The sequence below is a fragment of the Grampus griseus genome (genome assembly GCF_964374135.1).
Source record: "Grampus griseus genome assembly, chromosome: 4".
Lineage (NCBI taxonomy): Eukaryota > Metazoa > Chordata > Mammalia > Artiodactyla > Delphinidae > Grampus > Grampus griseus.
In genome coordinates this window covers 144,198,850-144,214,484 of record NC_138997.1, presented here as the reverse complement: position 1 = coordinate 144,214,484, position 15,635 = coordinate 144,198,850, and the positions used below count along the sequence as shown (strand labels likewise).

Below are 15,635 nucleotides of genomic sequence, written 5' to 3'. Positions count from 1 at the left end.
AGCTCAGGTGCTGCGACCCTCCGGCGCCGCCCGGGTAGTTCTGGCTCGAGTGCGCGGGGGAGGCGGTGGAAGTGCTGCGGAACTGGAGGTGAAGCCTCAGGCAGAACCTCGGAGGAGTCTCGTTGCGCTTTAGTCTCAAAAGCCCTTCTCAGGGATCATGCAGGAATTTACCCCAGATGCGGGTGCGAGTGAGTTAACTCATCAGAAGGCGGTTCATGGCCTGAGAGCAACGTGGAGAAGGGGGGTGCAGCGCGGGGGAAGGTAAATCGCCTCCTTCCGACCGACGCGGGCCGAGAAGAACTCCCGATGAGGGAGAGGAAGGCTTGGGGAAACGTGGGGCGTGGAGATGGCCTTCCCCCAGGCCTCTCTGGGCCCCCATCCTCCTCCCGGAACCAGGCCTGAGAGGGGCGTCTCTGGAAAGCCCTCTGAGGTCCCACCGGGCCGAGCGGCTGGGCCCGCGCCCTCGGCTCTTTCCACACCGTCGCTGCGGCTGCTGCAGCGAGGCACGGGGAGCCGATGACTCACCCTGCCGGCTAATTGCTGCGTTAAATAACTTTGCGCTGGATCCAGGGGAGGCGGGAGTGGCAGCGGCTAGGGAACGCGCTGGGGGAGGAGGGGACGGGGGAAGTGCAGGGGTGCTTTGAGAACACACCCGCGTTCCTGCCGCCCGTTCGGCAAGTTCAGGCCTGTGAAGACGTCCCCCAGAACTCACAGCGTCGTGCCCCTTCCTTCATAGAGTGTCCACGGTGCCCGGCGAGCAGGGGCACAAGCCCCCAGAGGCCCCTTGCCTCCGGAGAAAGCCTCCCGCATTCGCCAGGCAGCCCGCGCGCAGGGGTCCCTCGCCCACGTTTCACGGAAGCCATCTGCCCAGTGAATATATGTGAGCGCCCTTCATGCGGCTCTCTGGACATTTGCGTGGGATCGACTTGAACGTCAGTAGCTGCGCAGAGAAGGAGCGGGTTTCGCTGTATTTTTAGCGGGGAACGCAGATTTTAGCACATCGGCTGAGCCTCCTGATTCCGTCCTGCTCCGCATGCATGACGACTTGCCAGAAAAGTAGGGGTAGTGAGCCTTCTTTCACATTTATGGTGTATAGGTTTTAAAAGGACAGTGTGTAAATCAGCTTGTATAATAATCGTGGCACCCACGCGCGTAAGCGGAGTTGCCATGAGCTGACTTCCAATGATTATTTCGGTTTCCAGGGAGACGAGGTTTGCAGCCACCTCCGTGAAGGACGGAGCCGCTTCTCCATTCCCAGTGCAGTGCCACAGCAGCCCGATTGATTAGGCTCTGCGGGGAGAAGGGAGCTGACGTCGCCTGGTCCTGCGCCGGGCCTGGGCGGGCTGGGGGGCGGGATCGTGCAGCAGCCTCTCAAATCGGAAGACCTGAGCTAGGCAGGTCTGTGGTTTAGTATTTCTCCGGGATCTGGCCTCCTCTCTCCTCGCGAGCCCGCCCCCCGCCCCCCCACTAGACACTTCCCTCCCCTGGACCACCTCTGTGTTCCTTAAGTGAGCCGTGCCTCTTCCACAAGCAGGGCCTTGACACGTGCTTTTCTGCTTTATGTCCCCCATGCCACATCCTCAGCCTTTTCATTTCTTAGACCTTAGCTTCAGCTCCCTTAATCGGACCTAACTTTTGTTGGGTGCCCTCTGTCCTGCCGCAATGTAAAGAGTGCTCCCCAGGGCTTTTGTTCAGTCCTTGCAACAAACCCTGAGGCACCTGGCACTGTGATCCTAACAGAGGCTTCCCACCCAAAATCGGGTGACCTGTGGAGACAGAACTCAAACCCAGACTCTGTGCCCTCCCCCAGCCCCCCACCTCCCTGCACCCCACCACCCTGCACCCCACCTCCCTGTACCCCACCTCCCTTCACCCCACCACCCTGCACCCCACCTCCCTGCACCCCACCTCCCTGCACCCCACCACCCTGCACCCCACCACCCGGCACCCCACCTCCCTGCACCCCACCACCCTGCACCCCACCTCCCTGCACCCCGCCACCCTGCACCCCACTACCCGGCACCCCACCTCCCTGCACCCCACCACCCTGCACCCCACCTCCCTGCCCCCCACCTCCCTTCACCCCACCTCCCTGCCCCCCACCTCCCTTCACCCCACCTCCCTGCACCCCACCTCCCTGCCCTCCAGCTCCTAACAAAGAGTCTCCCATAACAAGCAGGATCTCCCAGTGGTCTCAACGTCTGTCTTCCCGACCAGACTGGGAGCTCGGTGCAGGCAGGGTCTATATCCGACTTGTCCCCACCTTCTCCCCGTCAGGACCCGGCGCTGCCCTAGCCGAGCGGAATGGACGAGCAAGCAGATGGATGAATGGGTTGATGGCAGCCAACCTGGGGTTGCTGTGTCCCGTGACAGCATCTAACATCAGTCCAGTTTTGCTCACAAGGAGAACAGGGCCAGGTGACACAGGCCAGGCCAGCAGGCGGGAGAGGACCCACCTCCCTGTTGCGGAGAGCTTGTGGAGCTCTGCGGGCAGAGAGCGACCAGCGGGTGTCCTGTCGTAAAGGGTCTTGAGCTGTGCAAGTTCGGACTTCATCCTGAGGATGGGGAGACCCTAGAAGGGCCAAAGGATGCTGTGCTGTGTTTTAGAAGCACTGCTGCGAGAAGGCTGGGCTGCGGAAATGGCGGCATGTGGGGGGTCTCATGCAGGTGGACAGTCCTGCCCCCATCACGGTGTTCATCTCGGGTTTTCCCCACTGCCCAGCCTCCCACCGCCTGGCACTCAGCAGATGGTCAGCTATCTTGCCGAGTGTGTGTCTGTCTCCCCTCTGTGTCCGCGGGAGGGAGGGTCAGAAGTCTGGGGTCCCTGCCATACACAGCTCACAGGGCCCGTAACCGCCCACTTTCACAGTGAGCGCCTCTGCACCTGAGCTGCTTTCTGACACCTATGGCCAGGGATGTAAATTAAAACAACCCATGCACATTTTGAAAGCTAATTCCATTGCTTTTTGACAGAATCCTTTTCCCCAACCCCTGACGGGCTCACCTGTGCAGCTCCTCCCCTCCCAGCCACCCGGCAGCGGCCAGAGGGGACCCTGGCACAGCTGCGGTCCAGGGAGTGACTTGGGGGCCCCCACAGTGAACTCTGAGGCAGGGAGCTCACTCTGGAAAGAAGCACCGCCCTCGTGAGAAATGCGTCTCTAGGTGGTGAGGGGCAGGTGGGAAGGAGTAAGTTTTAAAATCACAGACCCTACCACATGCCAAGCAAATTCACAGGGACCCTTGAGTCGCCAGTGCGTGGGACACATCACTGCCACATTTTAAAAACAGGGCCCAGAGGGCTTCCCTGGTGGCGCAGTGGTTGGGAATCCGCCTGCCGATGCAGGGGACACGGGTTCGTGCCCCGGTCCGGGAAGATCCCACATGCCGCGGAGCGGCTGGGCCCGTGAGCCATGGCCGCTGAGCCTGCGCGTCCGGAGCCTGTGCTCCGCAACGGGAGAGGCCACAACAGTGAGAGGCCCGCGTACTGCAAAAAAAAAAAAAAAAAAAAAAAGGTAAAAACAGGGCCCAGAGAGCAGAGATGACAATGTTTTTAAACCGTCTTGTGTTTTTTTCTGATTACAGAAGCAACCATGTGTCAAGTGAAGAATATTTTCCCCATTAACTTTAACTTGCATTTTAATCTCACATATTTATTAGCATTTAAAGTCCAACCTCCTGCTGTGTTCACTTCAATTAATTTGTCTGATTCTAATTAGTTTTTCTAATTAGTTTTTCATTTAACTTTCCAGCATTTTTATCCTTTATCTTTTTAACTGGTTAAATGCTCAATTTTTCTTTTATTATTAATTCTAAGCCCCTTTTTTTCCCAGGAACAATCAGTATTGATCTTCACGTATAGGTGCAGTGTGTGCATCTCTGTGCCAGCACTGCAGAAGTGATGGTAAGTGTAAAGCACTCAGTCTCACAAAACCAGAGCCAGTGAATTAACGGAGACACAGCAGGCACTTTACTATTTTATAAGCTTTTGTCTTGTGCAATATAACAGAGCCACTCCATAAAATATGCATGTAACAGTTTAATGACTTAGATATGAGCATCTGCGTCCTTGCCACCACATCAGCAAACAGAACACTGCAGATCCAAAGCTGCAGCTCGCCCTGCCCTCCCCCGAAGGTTCTGCTGACTTCACTGAAACCACTTCTTTGTGTTTATTTGTACTTTGATCACCTAAGCATGCACCCCTAAACATTTCAGTTTGGCTTTGCCTGTTTTCTGAACTTTGTACAAATGGAATCATAGAGCATGATTGTTGCACATCTGGTTTCTTTCATCCACCTGAATGCCTGTTGTCGTGTCTAGTTTATCCCTTTTACTGTTGGTACTAAGCCACTGTGTGAATGCGCTGCAATTTATTTACCCATTTTACTGATGATGAGCCTTGACTGTTTGTAGTTTGGGGATATTATGAAGAAAGCTGTTTTGAACTTTCCTATGCTTGTGCACTGACGCACTTGAGCCTGCATTTTGTTGGATCACGAGTAATGTACATGTTCAGATTTTTGTGTGCGTTTTTATTGAGACACAATTTATGTGCAATAACAATCACTGATTTTAAGTGTTCGATTTGATGAGTTTGGACAACTGTACACATTGGTATGAGTCACCACCACAGTCACAATACAGGACTAGTCCAAACCCTCCACCAAAGTTCCCCTTTTCGGTCATGCTCTCCTCCACCCCAGGCCCTACAGAACTGCTCATCTGATTTCTGTTGCTGTAGTTTTAGTAAAAACTTTCATGCTCCTACAATCATAAAGTAGGTAGTCTTTCATGTTTGGCTTCTTTCACTTGACAATGCTTTGTTTTTATTGTTGAGTAGAATTCCACCAAAATTTGACTATCCAGTCACAAGATGACGGACATAGTTTGTCCATGTGGAGTTGCTATGAGTTAACATTCACGTGCAAGTCTTTTGAGAACGTATGTGTTAATTTTTCTTGGGTATATACTTAGGAGTGGAATTGCTAGGTTGTGTCTTACTTTTACATTTAACTTTGTAAGAAACGGACTAATTGTTTTCCAGAGTGGCTGTACCATTCTGCACTCCCCTCAGCAGAATGAAAGTTCCCAGTACTGCATCCCCTCACCAAACCTCGGTGTTATCAGCGGTCTTCTTAGTAATGCTGACCAGATGGTTTTGATTGGAATTATATGAACCTATAGATTAATTTGAGCATAACTGATATGTTAGCAATGTTGAATCTTCTGATCCATGAACAAGGTTTATCTCTACATTTATTTAGGTCTTCATTAATTTCTCTCAACCTTTTATAGTTTTCAGTATACAGGCCTTGCACACATTTTGTTAAGTTTACCTTTAAGTATTTTGTATATTTAATCCTTCTGTAAATACTACTTTAAATAATACTTTCTTGTCCAATTGTTTGTTACTAGTATATGGAGATACCTTTGATTTTTATTTATTTGTTTGTTTGTTTTTTTGCAGTACATGGGCCTCTCACTGTTGTGGCCTCTCCCGTTGCGGAGCAACAGGCTTCGGACGCGCAGGCTCAGCGGCCATGGCTCACGGGCCCAGCCGCTCCGCGGCATGTGGGATCCTCCCGGACCGGGGCACGAACCCGTGTCCGCTGCATCGGCAGGCGGACTCCCAACCACTGCGCCGCCAGGGAAGAAGCCCTACAGTTAACTTGTTAAGCTGCCTTTTAATTCTGCATCCTTGCTAGGCTGACTTATGCTAGCAGCTATTTTTGTAGATTCCTCAGCATTTTCTGTATAGACAATCATATCACAGGTAAGTAGAACCAGTTTTAATGCTTCTTTCCTACCTGCATGCCTTTTATTTTTTATTCATTTGTTTATTTATTTATTTTGGCTTCCCCGCAGCATGCGGGATCTTAGCTCCCTGACCAGGGAAGCACAGGGTCCTAATCACTGGACCACCAGGAAATTCCCCATTGTTTCTGATTTCAGTGGGAAATCATTTGATTTTTCATCCTCAAGTATGATGCTTTTCTGGAGAAAATTTTCATCAGGTTGAAATCTACTTCGAGTTTTCTGAGAGTTTGTTCAATCATGAACAGGTGATGAGTTTTGTCAATTTGTTGTTGTTGCTGTTGTATTTGTTGAGATTATTATATGGCTTTCCTTTTTCAGTCTGTTAGTACGGTGAATTACATTTATGGCATTCCTAATCTAAATCCCACTTGGTCATTCTCAAGCAAGCAGCATCTATTGCCTATTATCAGGAAGAGACGTACAGACACTTCTGCCCACTACATCTTGCTTTAGGAGTCACCAAGAAAACACGATACAGTCAAGCACTCACGGAACAAGCTTTACGCAGAGAAGGGACAGAGCCAAATAGCAGCTTCCCAAGTGAGTGCTGGTCTCCCGAGGCCGGCGGGTCCTTCCCAGCAGCTGACATGTGGCCATTAGCCTGCACGCACCCTGCTTGTGCTGCGGCAGCAGGACCCCGTCTCCTCCCTACAAGGAGTAGATGTGGGGTTGGTCAGGTGCCCTACGGCACACACTCTTAAGCAGCACAAAGGAACACATATCGAGCCTAAAACGGGAAAATATTCCCACACAAGGTGGCAAGCCCAGTGCAGGCTTGAGGACCCTTTACCTCTTGGTGAGGAATTGCTCCAGGCCCAAGGCCCATTGTTATGGGCCAAGTGGGGGATTAAAAGACTGTGTGCACAGGATTGCCCTTCTCAACAGTCATAATGTGTTGTCCTTTTTATCCTGGGGCGGATGCGATTTGCTATTATTTCGTGGAGGATTTGTTTTTTAACATCTTTATTGGGGTGTAACTGCTTTACAATGGTGTGTTCGTTTCTGCTTTGTAACAAAGTGATGCTGAGGATTTTTGTGTCTAGGCTAACGAGGGTCACTATTTTTAGTTTTCTTGTAATGCTTCTGTCTTGTTCTAGTGTCACAGTGATGCTAACGTCATAAATGAGTTGCGAAGTACTCCCTTATTTTCTCTTTTCTGAAGAATCTGTGTAGAATTGGTATTATTTCTTCCTTAATTGTTCGGTAGAATTCACTTGTGAAACCATCTGGGGTTAAATTTTTCTTTCTGGGATGACTTTAACTGTACATTGAATTTTTTAAATCAGTTATAGGGCTACTGAGGTTGTATGTTTGTCTTGAATAAGCGTTAGTAGTTTGTGTCTTTTGAAGAATTTGTCTATTACATTTAAGTTTTCAGATTTGTTGGCATAAAGTTGTCCACAATATTCCCTTTTAAGTTGTGATTTTTATTATATGTAAAATATATCTCAATAAAGCTGAAAGAATAAAATGTTTAAAAATTTAAAAAAACCTTTATGTCTGTAGGGTCTGTAGTGAAATTCCCTCTTTCATTCCTGATATTGATAATCTGTGTGCTTTTCGCTTGATCAGTTTGGCTAGAGGTTTGTCAGTTTTTGACCGTTTGCAAAAACTAGCTTCCGGTTTCAGTATTTTCTTTATTTTTTGTTTTATATTTCATTGATTCTGCTGTTTTATTTCCCCCCTTTTTTTCTGCTTACTTTGGCTTTAGTTTGCTCTTTTTTTTTTTTTTCTGGTTCTGATTTGAGACCTTTCTTCTTTTCTTAGGTGGTCCTTTAATGCTATAAATTTCCCTTTAAACATTGCTTAGTGGCTTACATCAACACTGAGTGAATTGAATCCCTTAGTTTGAACTTGAATTCATAAAAGAAAATTCACTTTTTCTTTACATGCCCCCATAACTTTTTAAGGTGGTACCTGATGGAAGATACTAGAAGGTAGTACTCAAACTGAAAGACAGGAGCTGGGAGAACGGATGGATGGTGGGTGGAGGGATAGATGGATAAATAGGGTAGGTGGGGGACTTCCCTGGTGGTCCAGTGGTTAAGAATCCGCCTTCCAGTGCAGGGGACACGGGTTCGATCCCTGGTTGGGGAACTAAGATCCCACATGCCGCGGGGCAGCTAAGCCCGTGCACCGCAACTACCGAGCCCATGAACCACAACTAGAGAGAAGCCCACGCGCTGCAGCGAAGATCCCGACACAGCCAAATAAATAAATAAATAGGATAAGTGGATAAAATAAGATGCAAGATGGACTATAGGACCAGTGGTGACAGTGTGTCACGAGCACAGGGTCAACTCAACTCAACCCCGATCTGCGGTTAAAGAGGAAGTTAACTTCCTGTGCTGTGCTGGGGTAGTAATCAGCCTCAGGTGAGCGTGGCTTACAGCCATCAGAGTATCCCTCACTCATACTTCATGGTTGCAGGAGGCTGTGGTCTGTCTTCTTCGTTCTAGGACCCCAAATAGCCCCTTCGGGGATGTGACGCGTTCATAGAAGAGGGCTAAAGGGCCCTGGAGGCCCCCACGGCTGCTGAGAAGGGCCATTCTTGCTTCCTTCCACATGCCATTAGCCAAAGCCACAGGTCAGTTGCCTGAGGTCAGTTGCAGGGATGGGGGGTGGAGCTTAATCCTCTTACCGGACTGTCGGCCGCTGCTTTTGCGATCCCGCTGGGCGGTAGTATCTTATCCCGACTCCTTACTTGTCACCTTACGTGCAGCCACGGCTTCTTCTGAGCAGACTGATCCTTTGAACCAGAATGTTCTGTCTCGGGGCTTTGCAACGTTCCTCTTGGCCTGAGGTCATCGCCTGAGTTTTCTGTCTCAGTCAAGCACACACCCCGTCTGAGGTGAGGGCCCACCCCTTTCAGCTTGTTTTCTGTGCGTTCAGACGCTTCCCACGGTGAGTCTCACTGAGATTCACGCTCAGGCCACAGAGCCTACTGGTCTGTTTCTCTGGGGAGCCCGGGCTCACAGATGACCGCTGAATTTCCCCCACAGGTTGAGAAGAGCTGCTCGCAGGGTGAATGAACACCCACTGAGGAGGGTGGGCTCCAGGCCCGTCCCCTCAAGTTCTCGGCGCTTCCCTCCTCTGGTCTCGGCCCTGCCCTCAGACTTGCCTTCCCAGTACAGCCACAACTGGGCAACCACTGTGCATGTCCCAGAGCAAAGAATCATGACTGGCCAGCATGGCCCGGGTGCTTCCCTCTGCACCGGTGGCAGTTGTCAGGAAACATTCGAGGCAGCTGCAAGCTGGCCCGCAGCCAGTCTCTGGCCCCAAGATGAGGCTGGCTTAGACCAGGCAAACTACAGTCCACAGCCAAACCTGGCCCACCACCTGTGTCAGCCTCCTGGGGCTGCCCTAACCGAGTACACCACGTGGGGCTTGAACAGTTTATTATCTCTCAGTTCTGGAGGCCAGAAGGCCAGGCCTCTCTCCAGCTCTGGTGTGGGCTGCCTGTCCTTGCGTCCCTTGGTTTGCAGACACAGCACTGCAGTCTCTGTCTCCGTCCACGAGTGGCCTTCTCCTCTGTGCCTTTTCTTATAGACGCACCACCCACCCTAGTCCAGTAGGGCTCATCTTAAATGGGTTACACCAGCAAAGACTTTATTTCCAAATAGATTCCCATTCACAGATTCCAGGTTAAAAAAACAAAAGGCAGGGGCTTCCCTGGTGGTGCAATGGTTGAGAGTCCGCCTGCCGATGCAGGGGACACGGGTTCGTGCTCCGGTGCGGGAAGATCCCACATGCCGCGGAGCGGCTGGGCCCGTGAGCCATGGCCGCTGAGCCTGCGCGTCCGGAGCCTGTGCTCCGCAACGGGAGAGGCCACAGCGGTGAGAGGCCCGCGTACCACAAAAAAACCCCCAAAAAACCAAAAACACAAAAAACCAAAAGGCAGAAGTTAATTCACCAAGGCCTTCTTTACAGAGTTAAACAGAAAAGACAAAGCCCCGTGGCACCAAGGGGATGCCTGCTCCTACGCCCCTGCCCCCGAGCGCTCTATGTGCCCCTCTCAACCCACCCCGTGGAGGCGGAATGCTACTTGGTTGGCAGTCACAGCCATAGGTCCTTTTCTGGTTGAGCTAAGCGAAGCTATTAAAATTCTGTAAGCTTGAGGGATTCCATCTCTTCTGCCCCTGGATCCATGTCGGTAATGGCCTGGGAGGCCCTTACCTGGAGGCAGGCAGCTTTAGCAAGGCCACCTGGCAGCACCCGAGGCCACGCCTTCTCCGGAGGGCTGGCAGCAACAGGTGCCGGTCCCCTCCATCCGCTATCTCAGCTGTTCCAGAAGTGGGCGGAGAACAAGACAGCATTTAATTCCCATCAAAACTCACACAGGAACATCGTAAATGTCCATGAACAGGAGACTAATGAAATAAGTGTGGAAGCTCCCCCAGATGGAATTCTGTGCAGCCACTAAAAATGGTGATGGGCAGGCCAGAAAAGGCCGGTGCCCTGGGTCCCAGTACAGAATCGCTGGCTTGGACTTGTGTGCAGAGAGGAGGGACCAACATCGCCAGCAAAGCTCCTGGCCGGGAAACGGCGCCAGTAAGCGTGGCCGCATCTGCCCCCTGGACCCGACACAGCCCCTTCGTGGGAGTTGGCAGGGTGATTCTCTGCATTGCTAGCTCTCCGACGACACGTGTTTTCTCATGTTACTTCTAACATGTCCGATTTCGGTTGGAGAACTGCCTCCTGTTGGGTGGTGACCCACAGGGAACATTGCGTGAGACTCCCGCTGTGACCCCTGGGGTTGTCACAGTGCCCCAGGCCGTCCCTCTGGTCCACCTCACCCCCTCTGACCTCCCGCCTGGGGCTCGGGGAAGGCACAGTCCCCCTTGGCTGCCTCTTCTGCCACTTCTGGCCGAGGGTGGACCGCCACCCCATGGCAGGGCTGCCCACAGAGCTGGGGTGCCCCTGAGGGTGTGGAACCTCACTCCGCATGGGCAAGCCTTAGCCAGTGGGAAGCGGGAGACCGGAGGAAAAGAGGAGATCAGGTCCCCTCCTTCCTGCTTCCTCAGCTGTCCTGGGGCACGTGACCGAATGGTCACACCTGCTGCTTGGCCAACTGTGTCTGTGGCTCCTTGGGAACCAGGGTTCACTCTCCGTCCACCCCCACTACCCCCGGGATCATACCTCTCTTGTGAAGTATTTGCCCCCGGCTCTGCTTTCAGGGAATCAGCCACACACGACAGGACAAGACGCCCCAAGTCTTAATGGCTTAAGCAACTTCCTGTCTCATGATCTGTGGGTCACCCATTTGGGTGGGGTTCAGCTGGGCAGTTCTGCCAGTCTCGCCTGAGGTCACACTGGGGCCGTGGTCAGCTGGCAGCTGGCCTGAGGCGGGACGGTCTACGATGGCCACACTCATACGTCTGGCAGTGGGGCTGGCCCCTGGCTGGGGGTCGGGGCCCCTCCGCACGCCCCCGCTCCTGCCTGCCGCAGGGGACCGGCTCACAGGGACCTCAGTCACCCTGAGCCTCCCTGGGGGCACCACAGAGCCTGCTGGGATGGGACCAGGGATGTCCCAACCTTCGGGGGGCACGTGTTCTCCCTCCTGCCCCTGCCCTTTGTGCTCTGGGCGGCTCCAGAGCCGCACCCCCGCTAGGTGTGTGGTCCCACCTCCGTGCCACACTGAAGATGATGACAAAACATGGGTGAGGACGTTCCAGCTTCCCCTGGACGCCACCGCCCAAACGCCAGGCGCCGCCCTGCTTTCTCTTCTCGGTCTGACGTTGTTTCTTACCCATGTTTTGGCACCCCCAGACCGACACAGACCCCAGATGGGTGGTCATGTCGCCACCTCGTCCCACTGCTCCCAGCTCTGCGCCCCCTCCCCCCAGGCCCCCTCGAGGTTGACCTCTGCTCTCTCCCCAGTCCCAGCCTGCCCGCCTGGACCTCCGCGGCCTGTTTAGTGCGTCCTCGCCACGCACTTCATGTCGCCACTGCTCACAACAACACACGGCAAGGTGCTGGTTGGCTACAGTCTGCCCCGGAGTCAGGCAGCGGGGTGGGGGTGGGGGGCAGGGGTGCATGGGTCAGAGTCTGAGCGGCTCCCCTCACCCCAGGCCCCGTTAGCACCCATCCTTTCACGGCGGGACCGCTACCGCCTCCTCATCGTCTCTCCAGCAAAGCCACCCTGTAAAAGGTCTTAATGGATGTGTCCATTTTCTGCACCACAAAGTTCATGAGATTTCTGAATGGGAACTCCGATTTTCTCACCCTTTCCACCTCTTGCCATTCCTCTTGACTGGTTAATTTTAATTTCAGGGCATTTGCTCCTGGTGAAATTGCATCCTCTCCACAGTTTGGGACAGGAACCTAGAACTCTCTCCACGTAATAGCTATTGAGACGCGCCTTGTTGTAAATGGCTCCCAGGATGGGCTTGCCGATAAAATCCCACATGATAATGAGGGAAAATTAGCAGGACCCTGGTGAAGGAGCAATCCCATTTCTCCTCAAACGCCCTCCAGGTTCACCTGTGGAGAAGTTACCTGTTGTATCCGATGGACCCTTGAACACAGGTGTACGTCACGTGTGCACCTCCCAGGTGCAGCACCTCCCAGGTGCAGCACCTCCCAGGTGCAGCACCTCCCAGGTGCATCTCAAAGGTGTGTCTCACAGGCGCGCCCTACAGGAGCCCCTCCAGACGCGCCCTTCTGCACACCTTGCAGGCACTCCCTAAGTGGTGCATCTAACTGCATCGAGCCCACCCCTGGGGACTGCTCAGGGGCCCAGGCACCACGAGTGGGCACACTGCGAAGTGAGAGGGGAGGAGCGCTACGGGTGAGGCGGCTGGGCACCTCCACCCCGGGAGCCGCACCTCTGCTCCCACACCTGCAAGCACGTTAGAGCTGGGGGCAGCAAGACCCACCAGTAGATCACTCACTGCCCCCGGTGTCCCGCGAGAGCGCTCCGCACCGACCCTGCGCTGCAGCCCCGCCGAGCCCCTCCAGCGGGGGTGCCTCTGGGCCCAGGGCCGTGCCCCCAGCCCCGCCAGAAGCGGGCGCGCCTCGCACAGCTGAGCGCCACGCCTACGTCCCGCCCTCTTCAGCCCTGCGGGAAGCGGAGAGGAGAGAGGCACAAGCAGGCAGGGTGGGCCCGGGTGGCGTGAGCGGAGAGTCCGGGAAGCATCCCCCAGAGACCCGCTCGGCCAGATGGCTGCCTCGTGGGCACTGGCCTCACATCCAGGCGTGACCTGGACTCCAGGTCTGGGGGGCTCTGGAAGCCGTCTGGGGCTGAATTCAAGCGCGGTGACCACAGCCCTGGCCGCAAAGCCAAGCACCAGCGCCCGCCCACAGCACTTCCCACGCGTGTGGCTGTCCCTCGGCCCCAGTCACACTCACTATTTTCAGGGAAGTGGGGGACCTCAGAGCCGACCCGTGAAAAGAATCTATTGGTGACTGAGCGGAGGCAGGAACGTCGCGGCCCGAGGCCAGTGCCCGCGCTTGGCCCGCTGGGCCCACTGTGGCCGGTACAGCTGCCGGGAGCCCGCCCGGGGCGCACGTGGAAGGCTCCCTGGAACGGACTCGTGCAAGCACAAGGGGCGCAGGCGCCACACGCAAACGCGCGCGTGCACGTTTCTACCAGCTCAGTGCACGCAAAGCGTGCCTCCCAGTTCGGAGCATGATAACAATATAGACACAGGCAGCATGAGAAAGACAGAGACACTTCAGGCTCTGGCCCTCCTGGCCCTCGGTGACTCCTGGTTCCAGCTGAGCTGCTCTGCTCCCGTCTCTGCACAGGGTGGTTAGCATCCCTCTGGCTGCTGCAGAAGGTGAGCCCAGAACGCCAGGCGCCCACCCAACCTTCGTGACTGATGTGTGCGGCTGGTCACACACACATCGCGGTGTGATGTGTCACACCGTGGACAGAGCTCCCACCCCCAGCTGTCCAGCAGTCCCCGGGCACACGTGCGCACTCACGCACGCACACACCCTCGTCCTCGTGTGCACCCAGCACCCACGCACATGTAAGCACACACACTCACGTATGCACACACATCTGCACATGGTTTCTGTGTGGCGTGAAGGGCACTCCTGCAACCAGAGAGTCAGACTGACCTGGGATGAGTCCTCCAGTCGTAACCCCCAACCTCTCTTATCGCATCCTGGCTCACAGGGAGGCTAATGACTGTCTGACTCGGGGGAGGACGGCCGTGCCCTCAGCGGGAGAGCTGGCTGCCGTCTGGGCCCAGGGACCCCTGATTGAGGCACGGACGCTCAGGAATGATCCCGTCGGTAAATATGGCAGTGCCGGCACTGCAGCTGTGGGCGCTATGCAAGGAGAGGGTCCAGCAGCATGAATAAGGGTCCCAATAAGTAGGAATTAGGCCAAAAGGGAGATGCGTGCTGGGCATTCGCCAGGACCATTTCTAACTAAGCCTGCTGCCTCTTAACAGACAAGAGCCGCCTTCTCGCCACAGAAGAGAAGGGAAAGGCCCCCCTTACGGTCGCACCTCCACACCTTCCTCCCTTCTCCCCACTTCCCTCCGTGGACGTGGGCAGCCCTGTCGGGAGTCCCTCCACCTCCCCAAGGCAGAGCTGGTGCCCTGCCACCCCACCACACCTCAGCCCGGGTCTGGGGCCCAAGAGACTTGGAGCTACCTGTCGGACCATCCCAAGTCCTCGGGCGGCCGCTCAGGCAGAAGGGGTCATGGCACTCCAGGGGTTACCCCTCTCCAGGGGTTACCCCTCTCCAGGGGTTGGGTGTGAGGGCTTATCCCAGCGCCCAGGATCCCTGCCTCAGGCAGAAGGCCCTGAGCTGTCCCTCTGCAGCCCCCAGTCCAGGGGGTCTGATTTTCCAGGAAGGAAGCGGGCAGTCCGGGACCTAAGGGGAGGGAGGGAGAGCAGGCGTGGGCGCGCCAGCTGGTACGGTAATCAGCGCTAAGAAAGGCTTTGCTGATGACAGTGTTTGCGGGAGGGCCTTGTGCGCTGGGGGCTGCCGCTTCTGTCAGACGGGCAGCCGGACACCATGAGCCTCAGCGAGGAGCAGGTGCAGACGTTCCTGGACCAGAACCCTGGCTTTGCGGACCAGTACTTTGGAAAGAAGCTGAGCCCTGAGGATGTGGCCAGCGCCTGCGAGGATGGGTGCCCGGCGGGCTGCACCAGTTTCCAAGAGCTGTGCCAGGTGGAGGAGAGCACGGCCCTGTTCGAGCTGGTGCAGGACATGCAGGAGAGCGTGAACATGGAGCGCGTGGTCTTCAAGATCCTGCGGCGTCTCTGCTCCATCCTGCACGCCGACCGCTGCAGCCTCTTCATGTACCGCCAGCGCAATGGCACGGCCGAGCTCGCCACGCGCCTCTTCAGCGTGCAGCCCGGCAGCGCCCTGGAGGACTGCCTGGTGCCTCCTGACTCCGAGATCTTCTTCCCACTGGACATTGGGGTCGTGGGCCACGTGGCTCAGACCAAGAAGGTGGTGAATGTCAAGGATGTGACGGAGGTGGGTCCTGGGCCTCACGGGAGTTGGCGAAGTGTTCCCACAGTCCCCGAAGGATGGGTCAGCCCACTGGCTGTGAGGGGGCCTCGGCTTTTAGGAAGGCGGCCAGAGAGGCAAGTGGAACAGGTCCAGGCCAGAGCTCGCGGGAAGGAAGGAGGCCCTGGGGTGGCTGGGAGGGCAGCTTGGGCAGGCCCTGCTGCCCCCTTGACCTATGATTCCCTGGATGGGGGTTTGGGAGGATGGCGTCTGAGCAGGGGCTGGCGCAGAGGCCCAGAATGGAGGGGCCAGTGGACCCCAGAGCCCTAACCATACTGCTCACTGGGGCAAGCAAGTTTGGGGGTTCAGGAGAAGCTGGTCCAGGTTCCCCGGTCGTCCA

The 15,635-nt window shown here is 55.1% G+C and overlaps 1 protein-coding gene across 1 annotated transcript in view; it reads left to right on the top strand.

Annotated features, from left to right (window-relative positions):
- Nucleotides 1-14,794: 14,794 nt before the first annotated feature.
- The window catches only part of PDE6B (phosphodiesterase 6B), a gene marked incomplete at both ends in the record, with an annotated part of 28,252 nt that continues 27,411 nt past the window's right edge, over nt 14,795-15,635 (top strand). Inside the window, one exon of the mRNA XM_082653772.1 lies at nt 14,795-15,262. Coding sequence (XP_082509898.1) covers nt 14,795-15,262 — 468 coding nt within the window. The remainder of the gene's footprint in view (nt 15,263-15,635) is intronic.